Here is a 16,351-nt window from a genome sequence, read left to right as displayed (position 1 = left end):
AGGCAATGTGACCCATAAAAGCATCAGATGCCACCATTGTGTCTTGCCATGTGGCAGGAGTCCAGGATCTAGCGCTGACCTTCGGTAAGACAGCTGACCTTCGGTAAGACAGCATCTCTGATGATGTCTTGATTTGGACATTTTCACAGCCTCAGAATCACAAACTTTTAACCTATTAAATTCCCTTTATAAAAGTCAACCCATGTCTGGTATATTGCTCCCAGTAGCTTTTAACAAGCTAAAACACATGGGAACCTCTTTGTACCTTACTTCTTTTCTCTTCCCTACGCTCTGTTCTTGGGTCTTGTGATCCCTTCCTTCAAATGCTTCTCAATTTTACAATTTCTTCTCTCTTTTCATACTTTCCACATCTTAGAAGGACCTATGCAAGGAGAAAGGAATCTGAAGAGTCTGAGGAATTCGTCCTGGGCTCTACATTCTATAACTGCATAGTATTGTTGCCCCACGACCCCCACCTTTTGCAGTAGATCACATATTATTGAATATGTTGAAGAAATAGTAACAAAAAGTCACCAGGACAAAAGAGCATTTGAGACAATACCCTGAACTAATATTACTAAACAAAGTATAGGAAGCTCTTCCCACCATGAATATGAACTTTCTTTAGAAAAAACAACATCTTGGGCCTCATGAAATCATGAAGGAGATCTATGGGGCTCAATGAGGTCAGTCTTTTCCAACTTCTTAGTCTCTGAACTGCCTAGTTATTCTTCAGAGAGCCCATTGGTTGCCCCAGTTGCAGAACTCAGCTCATCTGCATTCCTAGTTGAGTTTTGACTTAAGGGAAGTGGGAAGTTACTTCCTCCCTCTATCTTTCCATGAATTTTTAGCATCATCATCTATTCATTTTTAGCCGAATGAGTAGTTGACCCCTGCAGATTCCCTTGTGATTCTCTGAGTCACCTCTGCTGCTTTTCTCACACTGGATATAGGACTTCAGCTCGTGACCTTGCTCTCTTACTCAGCCTCTACGTTTAGCCAGCTGCTATATGGTAAAAGAAGGATTAGAGCTGTTCTTTGTGACATCAGTGGGCACAGCCAGGGTTTAAGAGGAAGAGAGACAATTTTTAATATGTTCCTCTCCTTCTATGAAGTTGTCTTCTGCTATTCTATATTTTCTGAGAGAGCCATCTGTGGGGATTGCACCCAACTTTCCCCCTTTTCACTTGAAATGTTTTCTCCTGTTCATTGAGACTTTCCTCCCAAATTAGAGGAAAACTGTACTATTCATTCATTTAACTAATAATTATTGTGTGCCAACAGTAAAGAGTTATTTTATTTATTTCTCTCCCCTTCCCCCCCAGTTGTCTGTTCTCTGTGTCCATTTGCTGCATGTTCTAGTTTTTGTTCGCTTCTGTTGTTGTCAGTAGCATGGGAATCTGTATTTCTTTTCATTGCGTCATCTTGTTGTGTCAGCTCTCTGTGTGCGGCGCCATTCCTTGGCAGGCTGCACTTTCTTTCGTGCTGAGCGGCTCTCCTTACGGGGTGCACTCCTTGCCTGGGGGGCATCCCAATGCGGGGGACATCCGTACATGGCAGGGCACTCCTTGCGCACATCAACACTGCACGTGGGCCAGCTCCACAAGGGTCAAGGAGGCCTGGGGTTTGAACCTTGGACCTCCCATGTGGTAGACAGATGCCCTATCCACTGGGCCAAGTCCACTTCCCTGAACCTTACGTTCTAATGGTCGGAGATAGAGAAGAGGAAATGACTCTTCTGGGGGAGTTAGGGAAAACTTCACAGAGAGATGACATTTTAAAGCTTAACCCCTTCACTTGCTTAGGACTCCACACCTTCACTTAGTCTCTTTTCTTGTATATTTAAATGAGCTTCAGTTTGTTGTGTGTGTGTGTGTGTGTATGTTTTTGTCTTAAAAAATAAAACTTTTCTTCTTTTTTTTTTAAGGAGGTACTGGAGATTAAACCCAGAACCTTATACATGGGAAGCAGGTGCTCAACCCCTTGAGCTATATCTGCTCCCCAAAACCTTTGTTCTTCTTGCTTTACTGTCTTCTTGCAGCTTCCACGTTCTCTTCATTAATTCATAGCCATCTTTAATCTGGTTTTTACCCATACTGCTTTATTGATACTGCATTGTAATGATCATCCATGATCTCCTGGTCATCAAATCTAATATCTTGTCTCAGTTTTTATTCTCATTCATTCATTTAGGCTTTTCCATCCCTGTGACTTTACCCATAGAGTTCTTTTACATGGAAGACCCCCTTCTTTGTTTTTGTTTGACTAAAATCCCTTTTTTAAACTCAGTTCAAAAGCCACTTTTTATTTCCACTGATTTTTTTTTAAATTCTCTTGTGGCACTGATAATTTTTATTTTGAATTATAGATTTTAACTTTCTTGAGAGGTTGAAATTCTGTTTTATTAGTTTGGGATCTCCCACCACACTTGACAGAATGCCTTGCAAACAGTAAGTGCATATTAAATATCTGCTAAGTGCATGAAGGAGCAATAAACGCAAGTAACTTACACTTCATTCTTAGAACTCCTTTCTAAAACTAATATTTCAGAACAATATATTATTTTATTCCACAAACAAATATTTTTGAAGAATTAAGTTATCTAAAATGGGAAATCATCTTTGAAGAAGATGTGTGAAATGGAAAGACACACCATCACAGGAATAAATAAGTAAATCATGTCATTAAATGTTGCTTTTCCACATTTCTACTTATTAATCACATTTTTTTTTTAGTTATTCATGACCAGTTTTTAAGCCAAGTGATTGACTGGGTCAGTGGTTCATAGCAAGAAATATGTTTGATGTATTACCCTAAACAGGATTTTGAAATTCTGTCTCTCTTTGCTGTCTGGTCTTACCTTCTGGCATTTGGTATCCAGTTTCCTCATATGTCTGATTTTGATTCAAAAGGATTGGACAAATTATTCTGAGAATAATGTAAATCTGTTTTTCTTTTGAGTTTAGTATGTAAGATAAACATCAATATGATATGACCATCGTTAGTGATAATTTAGAGGAATCTGAAATGTATGTGTTCTCATCATTAAGTTAAAAATTGTTATGAAGAGAAGAATTTGATAATATGGTATTTCTTGGCTAGATTTCTAAAAATAATCTTTACTCACAGGTGATAATATGGGGAAAATTAATATAATAATTTTCTGTGACTTTCATAAATGAATATATGGTTTAGATCCTGAGTTGTCCAGTTTTCAATATCTTAATACAAATTAAGTTTTGTTGTGCACAAAAGCAGATTTTCTTCATAATAAATGCAAATCCACATGTCTTTTGAATGTAGGCTCTATTACCATATAACAATTAAGCTCAAATATAGTAAATGAAGATCCGTGGAGAACAAAATATTTACTGCAGCATGCAAAATTTAAACTTTGAAAGAGTTTAAACTCGATCGGTTTTTCAGTGGTTATAGATAAAATGTTTATGGGTTGGAGATTATTCCTGATTACATTGGAACAGAGGCCAAGGCACATCTGCAGCAAAGCTGAAAACTCTGAACAATTGCTACACTAAATGTTATGTAATGATTAAGGTCAAACTTATCTGTAGAGGGTCACCTAATTGGAAAGGATGCTCAATCGCTATTTTTCTTTACCAAGGAGTATGGAGTGTGGTCCAACTAAATTTTTCCTGGACCAGGGCCACTCAGAAATTTTCTGGAGTCTGATGCTATATGTAGTTTAGTATAGAATGTCAGAATCTAGACTAGCTGAGGTCAGATCCTGTGGCCCTTCCTTCCCTTCTACTTACTTGGTATACAAACTTGGGCCGACGACTAAACTGCTCTGTACCTCTGTTTTCTCATCTGTAAAATGAGATCATGATTACCTATCTCAGAGTTGTCATGAGGGTTAAATGTGGTAATCAATGTAAAATGCTTAGAACAGTGCACAATAAGTACCTAATTATTGTTTATTTTAACATTAGTATTAATAAATACTTGAATCTCAAAATGGCAAACATGTATTGATAGAGAGAACTCTTATTCTCCTTTCAACATAGGATGCCAAAATACCTTCTCTACTCCTGAATGTTTTTCCTTCTAGACCCTAAGGGTTCGAAGGAATCTGTTTACCTGATGGTGTGAGGGACAAACTGAAGCAGATAAAATGCCCAGGGAGTTTGACATGCAAAGTAATGGTAATGAGATGAAAAAAAAAAAAAAAAGATGCCAGGATCTCAGAAGCTGTTTCTGATGTGAGATCAAATTTCCCTTCTTGAATGGTATATTCTCTCTTAATGGTAGTCTCTCATTTCTCTCTTAACAGATTCTCCCCCCCACCCAATATTTCATAGATAGTGAATGAATGAGATTGAAGAGAAGAATGTGGGGAGAATTTGTTGATTCAGTTTATGATATGCTTTCTAAGCAAGTACAGAGGACAGCTGGTTATTCTAGAGGGATTCTAGTTCACTTCAGTGACTTGGGGGAATATAGAACTTGAAGCCAAGGGTATAACCAAGGATGTCAACTTGAAGCCAAGCAGTATACGAGGATGAGAGTGGCTGGGAGCAAAGAGGTTGAACAGAGAGGAGGTCATTGTGTGGGGATGGCTTGGAGAGTAGAGTGACCTGAGTATGAGGCATGGTTTTGTCATTTACCAACTCTCTGATCTAGATGAGATACTTAATCTCCTATGGCTTCAGTTTTCTCATTGGTGAAATGAAGTTTGTAATACTTTTCTCGTGTGAGATAATTTTACTTCATTCATTGCCCCCTTTATACTCCATATAACAGCCAGGTGACCTAATCATTTACTTCTCATGACACTTACAATTATATCCCAGATCCTTACCTAAATCTACAAGGATCTATATGATCTGGCCCTTGCCTACCTCCCTGACCTCATCTTGTAGTATTGCCTCTTTTCACTTATTCCATTCCAGCAACACTGGCTTTCTTTCTGTTCCTTAAGTATGGTAAGTCTTTTACCACTGTGGTGGTTTGAAGCTGAATGGACCCCAGAAAAACATGTTATTAAATCTAATTCATTACTGTGGGTCTGAACCCATTAGGAGTAGTACCTTATGAAGAGCTACTTCAGTTAAGGTGTGGCTCTCATCAGTCAGGGTGGGAATTAATCCTCTTATTGGAGTCCCTTATAAATGGAATGAATACAAATGGAGAAGCCACAGAAGCAAGAAGCTAAATGCAACAAAACCTGGAAGGGAAATGAGAGACTAGCAGACACTGCCATGTTCCTTGCCATGTGGCAAGGAAGCCAAGTATTGCCAGCAGCTGTGTTTCAGGAAGAAAGCATTGCCTGGATGATGGCTTCATTTGAATATTTTCTTAGCCTCAAAAACTGTAAGCTAATAAGTTCCTATTGTTTAAGCCAACCCATTTCATGGTATTTGCTTTGAGCAGTCAAGGAAACTAAAGCAACTACATTTAAGTCTTTTAACTGGTTGATCTCTTTGTTGAGAAATAATTCCCCTAGATCTTCACCTGCCTTCTCTAGGTCCCAAATGGAATGGAATGTCTTCTAAAAAGCTTTTATTAACCAGTCAATCTAGAGGATCCCCTTCTGTGGTTCTATTTCCTTCTTTAGAATATTTATCATTTCCTTATATTTTCATGTTATTAGTTTTGTCTGAATGTTGCTTTCTATAGAATGTAATCTTCATGAAAGCATGACTGTGTATGTCTTGACCACTCCTAGAACAGTTTCTGACACAATTAATATTTTTGAATAAATGAATGAATAAATGAGGTGCTGGTTGATACATAAGTAAATGTTAGATCCTTTTCTTGATGCTGTGACTCCTTTCTGTGCTCTCCTGTGAGCATTTGGAGGTTGGGGTTAACTTGAATTGTAGTATATGAAATTTCTAAGGAAGAAGATGGGATGCAGGGGAATAAACAGGAGAGGGAGAAAGTGAGAGTTAGGCTAATTTCAGATAACAGCATTTCTAGTTTTATCATCCCTGCTGTTGGACTCCCAACTATCTATGTCCTAATGTCTTAATCTAGTCTGGTTATAATTTAAAAATATTTAGTTCCAATATCCTGGAGCATATGTAGTTAATATTGACTGTTATTTTAGTTTGCTAAAGGCTGTCAAGGGAATATACCAGAAATGGGCTGGCTTATTAGTTTAAAAGCTTATAATTAGAGGCTGAGAAAAATGTACAAATCAAAACTTCATCAGGAGATGTTTTCTCCCGAAGCTACACCTGTCGGTGATCAGCCACATGGCAGGGCACAATGGCAGCATCTGACAGCCTCTGCCTTTTCTTCAGGCTCTGTTCCTTTCAGCTTCTGGTGGCTTCTGGCTTTCTCTCTGATTCTAAGGCTTTCTCTCTCCTGGGTTCCACTGATTTCAGCTTCTGGCTTCCAGGGCTTCCTCTTTCAGCTTCTGAGAGTTTTTCTATGTGTCTGTGACCTTATTCTGGTAAGATGATTGAGAACTCACCCTGGGCTATGCCTTCCTGGAGTAAACTAATGAAATGGCTCTTAACTGAATCTAATCTAATCAAAGGTTCACAATACGTTCACACCCACAGGAATGGACCAATTTAAGAATATAATTTTCTGGGAAACGGACTTTGGCCCAGTGGTTAGGGCGTCCATCTACCATATGGGAGGTCCGCGGTTCAAACCCCCGGCCTCCTTGACCCGTGTGGAGCTGGCCATGCGCAGCGCTGATGCGCGCAAGGAGTGCCGTGCCATGCAAGGGTGTCCCCCGCGTGAGAGCCCCACGCGCAAGGAGTGCGCCCGTGAAGAAAGCCACCCAGCGTGAAAAGAAAGAGCAGCCTGCCCAGGAATGGCACCGCCCACACTTCCCATGCGGCTGACGACAACAGAAGCGGACAAAGAAACAAGACGCAGCAAATAGACACAGAGAACAGACAGCCAGGGGAGGGGGGGAAATTAAATAAATAAATAAATCTTTAAAAAAAAAAAAAAGAATATAATTTTCTGAGGCCCACAAAAGATTCTAACTACTCTAAGTGGTAATTTTAAGTGACCATTTTTTTCTGGACAACCGATATTCAGAGAATGAGAGCCGGTGTGGGGGTCCAGGTCAAAGAGACCAACAGCTCATAACCCAGGGCACATTTTATTCATATATAACTATGATCTGAAGCAATGGGGTATAATATCTTTTAAATTTTTTGAAGATTGATCAGAGTCCTTCTCTTTAAAAACCAGCATATACTTGCCTTCAGGGAAGTTTCTCAGCAGATTTTAGGCTTTAGATCCTGGGTTGGCATTTAGTGTTCAGCCAATGGTTTTGACTTCTATGGATCTTGAATCTCTTTTAGAGTATGATGAAGTTATGGAAACATTCCCCAGAAAAAAAAGATGCATATCCACACATTTTGTAATATTTTGTATACATATTCAAGGGATCTCCTAAAGCCTGTAGCCCACTCTTCTAGGTTAAAACCCTTAATATAGTTCCTCAGAAGCTGCAAGAATGAGAAATCTCAAGCTTGAAAGACATTCGGTACATAGGCTCAGGGAAAAATAACAAGGACTCAGTAACTGGGAGGGTAGTATAAAAGAGATCATCTTTAAAGGAATAAGGAAGAAACTTTTAAACTGGAACCATGGCCCAAAGTAAGAGCAGGAATTTTAGGTTATTCCAAGGAGGAAATCAACTTGTGCAAAGGCAGGATTGGTTCCTGAAAATGAAGTGGGGCTGAGCCTTCCAGTGCAATTATTAATTGAAGGAGGTATTAGGGAATGGAGAGCTAAGTAGGCTGTTCATAATAGCTTTTCTTAGGAAGTCTTCTCTATATGTGTTTAGGGTTGTTAATAGTATAGTAGGTAGGGAAAGGTTATAGGGTCTTTTTTGGCAGGAGTGTATTTCGTGTTCTTATAAAGATAGTAATAATAAAATATAAAATTGCCCTTTTCTAATTTAGAGTGATTTAGGCAAAATATGTGCCCTTTATAAAGATATAATGTGTATGAATGTGGCTCACAGACAAATATAGTGGAAGTAATTAAATATTACTCTTTTTCTAAGCTTCAAACCAGGGCTTAAATTTAACATTTGGAGTAAGTGTTAAGTATGATTGCTATTAAGAAGTGTTAATTATAAAGAAAACTATTTATGTTTTCTCATATGAAGAACAAATTTTCATTTTAGAAAATTCATAATGTACACATAAATCATACTCTTATTGCCATCATCTATCATATCTTGTTAGATTTTTTATTCTATTTCTTTAGTCTTTTTTAAAGGCATAAATTAATAATTTTTTGCTACAATAATGGGATTTTAATGCTACTTTGACATCTTTTTTCCCCTTACAAAATGTCGTGAATAACAGTCCAGTAACAATGATCATGTCTAGTGTCCAGATCTTGGTTTCCAATACCATTCTCCAGCCAAAGGAACCAGGGATCCTAGATGAAATGGCTGATTCTAGGACTTGTGCAGGAAATAGAAAGCTGAACCTGGAGCATCTTGTAGTCCCCGAAAGTCAGGATATGTTAAAAAAACAACAACACATTAATGGGGGTGTGTTCATGGGACACAGAAGTCAAAGAAAGAGCTCCTAATGCTAAAGCTGGAAAAATTTGAACAACAAAACCAATTAAGTGGTATTGGAAAACAACCCAAAGTATAAAATAAATACTGAAGGGTCAATACTGCTATAAATTAAATGACTGAGTAAATAAATAAATTGGGGTGAAGAGATTAATATCTTGTTCTAAAGAATTCCAAGTAATTATTTATATTATTAATTAAAGATACATACATAAGATACTTCACCCTCAAAGAGGTAGAGCATAACTCCCCACTTTAAAACTGTGGGTTAGGCGTAGTGACTTCCTTTCCAAGGGTACAGCATGGAAGGAGGGATAAAAAAGTTACTTTTTTTGGAAAAAACTGACAAACACCAGGTAATCAAGGTCAACATCAATAGTTATGTTGCTAGTATATACCATTCATATGATGTTTTGTAAATGTCACTTTACCTCTGTAGTTCCCAAACCCATAAACCCAATCTAATTATTTAAATATGATCAGACAGATCCCAGTTGAGAGACATTCTACAAAGTACCAGAGGAGTACTCCTTAAAAAGTCAAGGTCATCAAAACATGGAAGGTCTGAGAAATTGTCACAGCCAAGAAGAGCATAAGGAGACATACTGACTAAATGAAGTGTGGTGTCTTGGGTGCGATTCTGGAACAGAAAAGGGACATTAAGTAAAATCTAAGGAAAGCTGAATAAAGTATGGACTTTAGTTAATAATAATGTATTGGCTCATTAATTGTAACAGGCCACCTATACTAATGTAAGATGTTAATATAGGGAAACTGGATGTGTGGTATATGGGGGCCCTTTGTACTATCTTCATCATTTTTCTGTAAATCTAAGACTTCTAAAATAAAAGTTTATTTTCAAAAGTTGTGAATATTTTTCCACATGATGATATATTCTGTTACATAATTTTAAGTGCCTACTTGCACTATATGTGGATATCATAGCTTATTTAACCTACAGCCTATTGTTGTGCATTTAAATTGACTCTAGTAGTTTGTACTTATATCTTTGATTATACCTTTGATTACAGGAAGGGCTGTTTTTAACACATGAATGTATCTTCTTTTGTTTTATATTATTTCTGATCTCTTATTCTATCTTTTCTATATTTCCCCTTGGGTGATGATTTTAAATACGTTCTAGTTGCTGATGACTCCAGTCTAATTGGTTGTCTTACAGGTATCTTAAATTCATCATATTCAAAGCTGAACTCTTATTTCTCCCCTCCCCTCTTCAGCTTCTTTCTCTCTCAGACTTCCTTATTTCTGTAAATACCTCCATACTTGACCATGATGTTCAGTGGAAAATCTGGAAATCATGGTTGGTCCCTTTCTCTCCCTCAGCATTCTGTCTCTTACTCCTCTTTCATGTAGTCTTTCCCATGTTCTGTCTGTTCCGTCCCTAAAATATTTCTGAAATCCACTACTTTCTCCATTTTCACTGCCACCAACCAAACTAGTCTGAGCTGTCATCATCATATGCCTGAACTTTTGCAGTAGCCGTAACTGGTCTCCTTTCTCTCTTGCTGTTGTTTGGTTCCCTTTTGGTATTTAACTCCAAATATAGTTCTGAGTAAATGGATGACATGATAAGCTTCATGATTTCTTTTTTTGTCTTTTCTTGATTTGTGATTTTAAAATGATCCTTCTGAAAGATGTGCAAAGGGTGACTTCTTACCATGACCTGCAAGGCCAGACATGATCTGGCCTCTGTTAGCCTCTCCAGTTTCATTTCTTGTCTCTTTCTTACCATGCTTCAGTTACACTGGTCTTCCTTTAGTTTTTTTCCTTATACATCAAGCTTTTTCCTGTCTTAGGGTTTTCACACCTGCTAGTCACTTCCCCTCCATCTCCTCTCATCATGACAGGTTCCTATAATTGTTGCTTAGTTATTTTCTACATTATTTTTTAGTCCAAAGAGGGAAGGTTTATATCTTTTTCATTTACTTATGTATACCAGTGGTTAGTATAGCAGCACTCAGTATTTGTTGAATAAATAAATAGCAATTACTATTTTTATTCATTCTTTAGAAAGTAGTGTGCAGGCTCCAAGTTAAGTACTATGAGAACATCCAAATATTTTATAAGATATAGTTCTTGCTCTGAAATGGTTCCCAATTTAAAAGGAAGGTTAGGATAAGATATGAATAATATTGAAGCATGAAGGGAGATTCTGTAGATTGAGGTGAACAAAGTTCTGTCTTCATATAAGTTATTTCTTCTTCTCTGTTTCTTTATTTACCCATCTGTAAAAGTAAGGGGTTTTACTAGACTTTCCTAAGGCTTTGATTCTCAAGCATGGTATGCAATTAACAGTACAGTGGTTAAATCATTGTTTCCTTGTCTCTATCCCTAGAGAGTTTGAATCAGTAGGTCTGGAGTGGGGTTCAGGCATTCCCATGAACTGCCAGTGTTAGGAACTACTGCTCTAGGTTCTTCTTGGTTTGATATCCAATAATTCTAATTGTAATACAAGGCAGATGGTGAAAGTGCGTCAGGAATCAGGAAAATTAAGGTGGCGTATTTGTTCAGAGTCAGGGAAAATATTTTCTTGCTTGGGTGATGAGGAGGAGTACTTCATGGAAATAGTGATGTTGTAATGGACTTTGAAGAAAGGATGGAGAGAATAGGTGCAGAAATGAGGCATGAATGAAGGTTAGCCTAAATTAGTAGAAGGTGAGAATATATGCAAAGGAGCAGGAAAAAAAATAATCTCCTGTTTTGATGCAATGGACCATAGTTCTAGCCTTATTTTCTCTATTTTACCTGTCATACTTTGTTGTTCTTTTGGAGATGAAAGATTCTACAGTTGGAACTTGAGCCTCACTTAGTGGAAGTGGAACATATGGTAGCAGACCACCATAGGACTTCTTCGGGGAAATAATTAGGTATATTCTTTCTCAACCTTTTGGGACTGTGCCCTTTGAAATCCACTTTGGCTACCCCATTGGTTTTCTGGTTATGCACAGAGAATATCAGGACCCACTATGATATCTAACATAATAGTTTTGCTGTCAGAATGATTATTATTAAACCAAAGTTGGCTTTTTTGTTTAGAGGAAACCATGTAAAAGCAACATTCTGAGTAAATTATATAGCGTCCACTTGATGAAATAATGAGCCTGAGTTTAGGGGATGAAAATAATGATCTAATGCAATATTTAGAATGAATATACAGTATGTAGTTATTAACCCAAAAGTCACATCCTGCATTCTTTTAATTTGTGCAAAATTTGTCATTAATTGCCAGGAAAACCTCTGATTTTTCATACATAATCACGTCATAGCTGTTGACTTTCTTCCCATTCTCTTGCCTTAAAATACATCCTTGTAAATAGTAGATTACTTTCAGATTTTTAATGCCCCCTTTAAGCACTGAGTTGCTAAGTTTAGCCCTGTTGCTCTCTTTTTTTTTTTTTTGTAATAGAATTCTTTTTTTCCCCAACTTTGCCTCTGAGAAAATCTGACAAATCAGAATTTGTTTTTGGACAGCAACTAACTTAAAATCTTATTTAATCCTACTTCCCAGTGGGAGCCTGGTAGTTCTAAAATGTTTTTTGTTTTTATGAGTTATAACTGGAGGAAACAGTAGTAATGATATTCTATTTAGAAACAGCCTAAAAGATGAAATATGACCCCTCATTCAAACACACTCTAAATGGTGCTGCTTTTATTAAATTGTTGACCCATCTTATCAAGACAGGGTCAGAAACACAGAAGTCAAAAATTGAGAAGAAGAAATGTGGTAGTGGGCAAGAAATGAGGCAGCCATGCTCATCTCCATCCTGGAATCCAGCCTTTGCCTATCACTGGCAGTCTCTCCAGATCAATCTAGGTTTTACAAGTTAGTTTCTAATCATTCAGGCAGTCCTCTACCTCATGCCTTTTTGTAGATGTTGGTTTACTGACTATCAATTCACTTTGAAATTAGAGAAGTGGAAATATCAAGCCCCTTATACTTAATTGCTTGCCAAGAATTACCTTTTTAAATTTGCATTCTTGGCTTCCAGTAGCACCAAGAATCTTTAGGGAGTGCATTTCACCAGGATTTGCTGGAGAGAAAAAAACAAACAAACAACAACCACAACATAGCTAGGTCAAAGAAGCACCTCTCTTATAGAAATGGCCTTCAGACTGGAGAAAATTTCCTCAATTTCAGGGAAAGGCTTCATGGGAAAATAACTTGTATTGCGTCCCTTTGTGTCTTTTGACCTGGCAGACCTTTAGAATAATAGACTCAGAAGTGTAGACCTTGGAAGGGAACTTATGACCCTTCAGTAGCTTGCAAATTGCATTCTGCAGAATGGGGTTGCTGCTTGGGGCAAGGTTGCAGTCTTGCCTCTGTTTCAACTAGAGCACTTGGGATATTATCTGCTTTCATGTTAGCATTTCATGTATTATTTGGTTTGATTAAAGAGTTCTGCTTTTTTTAAAAAAAAATGTTTGAAAACTATTGGTTTAGAAGATTTTATAGTGCCTATATCTGAAGGAAAAAGAAGTTAATTAGATAACAATAGTCCTACAACTACATTGAGGTTGACAGAAATTAGAAACCGTGAATCTGGACTTCTCATCCAGGGCCTTTTTACTACAAAATGTTGATTTGATTTTCCATTTTGAACTACACAGAAATGCTCTGTGAAATGGTGATTAGCATTAGGCAGCCCCAGGCAGCCTGGAATGCTCCGTGGTTCAAATGCCCAAGACCAGATGGAGGTCCAGAAGTGGATGACTCAAAGTTTATTAGTTTTGCCACCTGGGCAGTACAGCCAAACCAGCTGCCACAAGGCAGTTCCAATTTCGACAGAGCAGTAAATGAACATAAAAGTCAGTAGAAATTCCAAGAACAAAGTAAGGGAGGATTGCTACTGCTACAAGGAGGTTCATCCAGGTGGGGCCCTATTGATATACCTTATAGGAAGTATAGCTGCTCTGCCAGGTAGAAGCCAAAATAGGGTACAGCACCAAGTCTTGAAAAATTAACCCTTTAGTCATTTGAGGAGCCAATCTCAGTTTGGGACATGTTTGAATTGCCGGTCTAATAGATAGCTTCCAAATCACATCTGATGATCTAGAATGGGAAGAACAAGCCCATGGTATATCATGATTATACCATGCTATATGATTATATCATGAGGTCAGAGAGTTCCCCCCCTCTGCCCCACCCAGAAACAACTGAGAGTAGTAGTTTCATTACCTTTGTTTCAACTGCCTCAGTCTGGGGCCCTAGAGGCATAGATTTTTATGACAACTTAAGCTCCTTAGGGGAATGGATTGGGTTTCATTCATCTTTATATCCCCAGTGCTTAATGCAAGATACACAGAGTAGTTGTTTCTTGAGTCTAACTAGTCCATCATCCCTATACTTTGATGTAGATTTTGTGGAAATTGGAATTTTAAAAAAATAATAACATTAGTTTATGCAAACAAGCTTTTTTCAAGTGTGTACCTCAGAAAGCTAGTTCCATGGGACATGGAAATAGGGGTCATCTGAGAATAGAATTAATTGGCAAGATATTGGAGTCAAGCATATAGAAGTTCATTTCAGTATGTTTACATGTCTCAGACCCTTTAAAAATGTTAAATGTGTATTGTGTTTGCCAAGAGACAGATTGCAGTATTTTGAACTTTTTGACCTTAGAATCTTTTTGTCCCAAGCATATCCAGTGGGGATGCTGTTCCCAGGAACACATTTTGTAAAAGGCAGAAGTAAAATAACACTGATGTATTTGAAAATTTGGTTAAATCTTTAAAAAGAAAAATAGATCTAGGGTAAATTTTGGGCATTGAGGCAGATCACTAGGAGTCATTACTTTTATCTTTATGTGGAGTTGAGTTTTTGGAGGTTTTCAAATCTGTCCATGAAACACACTGCAAGACTTAGAAGTTGACCCTAAGGTTTTGGATGACCCTTTTTAGATCTATGTCTCATGAAAACAGAAATGAGAATGACGATGAAATAATGATGGTTGTGGAGCTAGGATCAAGGTAGGGGAGGTACAGTAAATTTTGTTTAATTGAGGATGATTCACTAATATATTTTTGAAAAGTGCTAATAATCCTGATCCTTTATGTTAGCTAGAAGGCTCTGGATAGCAAGTAACAGAAAACCTGACTAAATTGACCTAAACAAAATAGAGATTTATTTTTTCCAAGTAACAAGCAGTTTAGAAGAATGTGGCTTCTGGCTTTGGCTAACCTGCTCAATGATGCCATCAGCGAAATGAGCTCCTTTTTGTGCCATCTGGATGGAAAGTCAACAGATACAGGTGAAAGGGAAAGAGGGTACTAGTTGTAGATATATTTTTGTCATGACTTTGATGCTTACAGCTGGACAAAGATTCCTTCTGCAGGGTCAGCCTCTGCCTTCAGACGATCTTTCCAGAAAAGGAATGTTTATGTATTTATATTCCTTGGTTGTCCATTACTTCACCTCATAAAGTAATGTAATACTGCTCTTCCTTTATTTGTATGTTGATAGTATGAATGCTTGTATATTTTCTAATCTGTTTGGACTGTTTTTTCCCCTCACAAGGACATGAAATGAGAACTTTCTACATTCTGTTTATTAAATCAGATAAATTGGCGTTTTTTGCTTCCGGTAGGTGGCATGTTTGACTCATGTAGCTGCTAATTACCTTATTGGCCAAAAGGAAGCAGAACGTTGGGGCACAGCTCATGGCAGTATTGTTCCTTACCAGGTAAGATAATAGCAATCCTGGGATGGGCTATAATAATCTGTGGTTTTGTGCGATATGAGTTTGGTTAATGATTTCCTCTGTTTTAAGAAAACCTTCAGGGTATTCTGTAATGTATCTTTGTCTGGCTATAACAAAGTTCTGTTGTTCCCTTTAAATTCTGTGTTCTGCATACTTCTTCATCAGAAAAAGATTAGTAACAGGACACTAAAATGGATCAAAAGGACTTGCTGAAAGTGAATGACTTTGGGTTCATATGATGGTTATGATTTTCTTTTCTCCCCAAAGAGACACTGACTGTAGCCATTTTATAAAGCATGATTTGTTCACAATGCCAGTTATAAACCAAATGTTACCTACCCCAGCTGACAATAATCTTTTCACAGGGTTGGAGTAAAAGGAAATTTGCATGTGATGGATCGTCATTTTGGAGCAAAGCAGATGGTTTGGGAGCTGCTGTTCTTTATTAAGTGTCTAAACTTGTCCTTAGCAATTCTTGACTTTGGCTAGTCTAAATGTTTCAAAAACAAAAACATTAACTCTTCTTCCAAATTCTTAACTTTTTACCTAGGTCAGTTGCATCTTATCACATTGTAGTTATCAATATATTGGTCATCTCTACTGTGTTCTCTTGTAAGATTAAGAGTAGAGGTGTCTCTTTTACCATTGTGTTCTTTCCATCATCCAATAGAAGGACTTACTAGGCACGATATAAATATGCATTGAGGGATGTGGTTCAAGTAACTGGGCTCCCATCTACCACATGGGAAGTCCATGGTTCAATTCCCAGGGCCTTCTGGTAAAGGCAAGCTGGCCTGTGTGGCAAGCTGGCCCAAGTGGAATGCTGGTACAGAAAGATGATGCAACAGAAAGAGACAGAGAGATGCAGCAGACCAGGGAGCTGAGGTGGTGCAAGATACCGATCACCTCTCTCCTGCTCCAGAAGGTCCCAGGATGAGTTCCCAGTGCCACCTAAAAAGAAGACAAACAGAAACAGAAGAATGCACAGCAAAAGGACACAGAGAGCAGACAACAAAGGGGGATGGTGTGGTGGTATGATAAATAAATAAATAAATCTTTAAAAAATATATATACATTGAATGGAAGAGCAGATTTTAATGCA

At 37.7% G+C, this 16,351-nt stretch overlaps 1 protein-coding gene across 7 annotated transcripts in view; it reads left to right on the top strand.

The window, feature by feature from the left end:
- Positions 1 to 16,351, top strand: part of SUGCT (succinyl-CoA:glutarate-CoA transferase) — an 808,774-nt gene that overhangs the window by 237,632 nt on the left and 554,791 nt on the right. For 5 of the 7 annotated variants that reach the window (XM_058296755.2, XM_004462561.4, XM_058296754.2 and 2 more), the window contains exon 9: positions 15,136 to 15,231. The exons of the other annotated variants lie outside the window; for them this stretch is intronic. In XM_058296755.2, coding sequence (XP_058152738.1) covers positions 15,136 to 15,231 — 96 coding nt within the window. The remainder of the gene's footprint in view (positions 1 to 15,135; positions 15,232 to 16,351) is intronic. 7 annotated transcript variants of the gene reach the window in all.

Source organism: Dasypus novemcinctus, chromosome 5, assembly GCF_030445035.2.
Source record: "Dasypus novemcinctus isolate mDasNov1 chromosome 5, mDasNov1.1.hap2, whole genome shotgun sequence".
In the NCBI taxonomy this organism is placed as follows: domain Eukaryota; kingdom Metazoa; phylum Chordata; class Mammalia; order Cingulata; family Dasypodidae; genus Dasypus; species Dasypus novemcinctus.
Note: the sequence above shows the minus strand (reverse complement) of the source record. Positions and strands in the feature narration are given on the sequence as shown.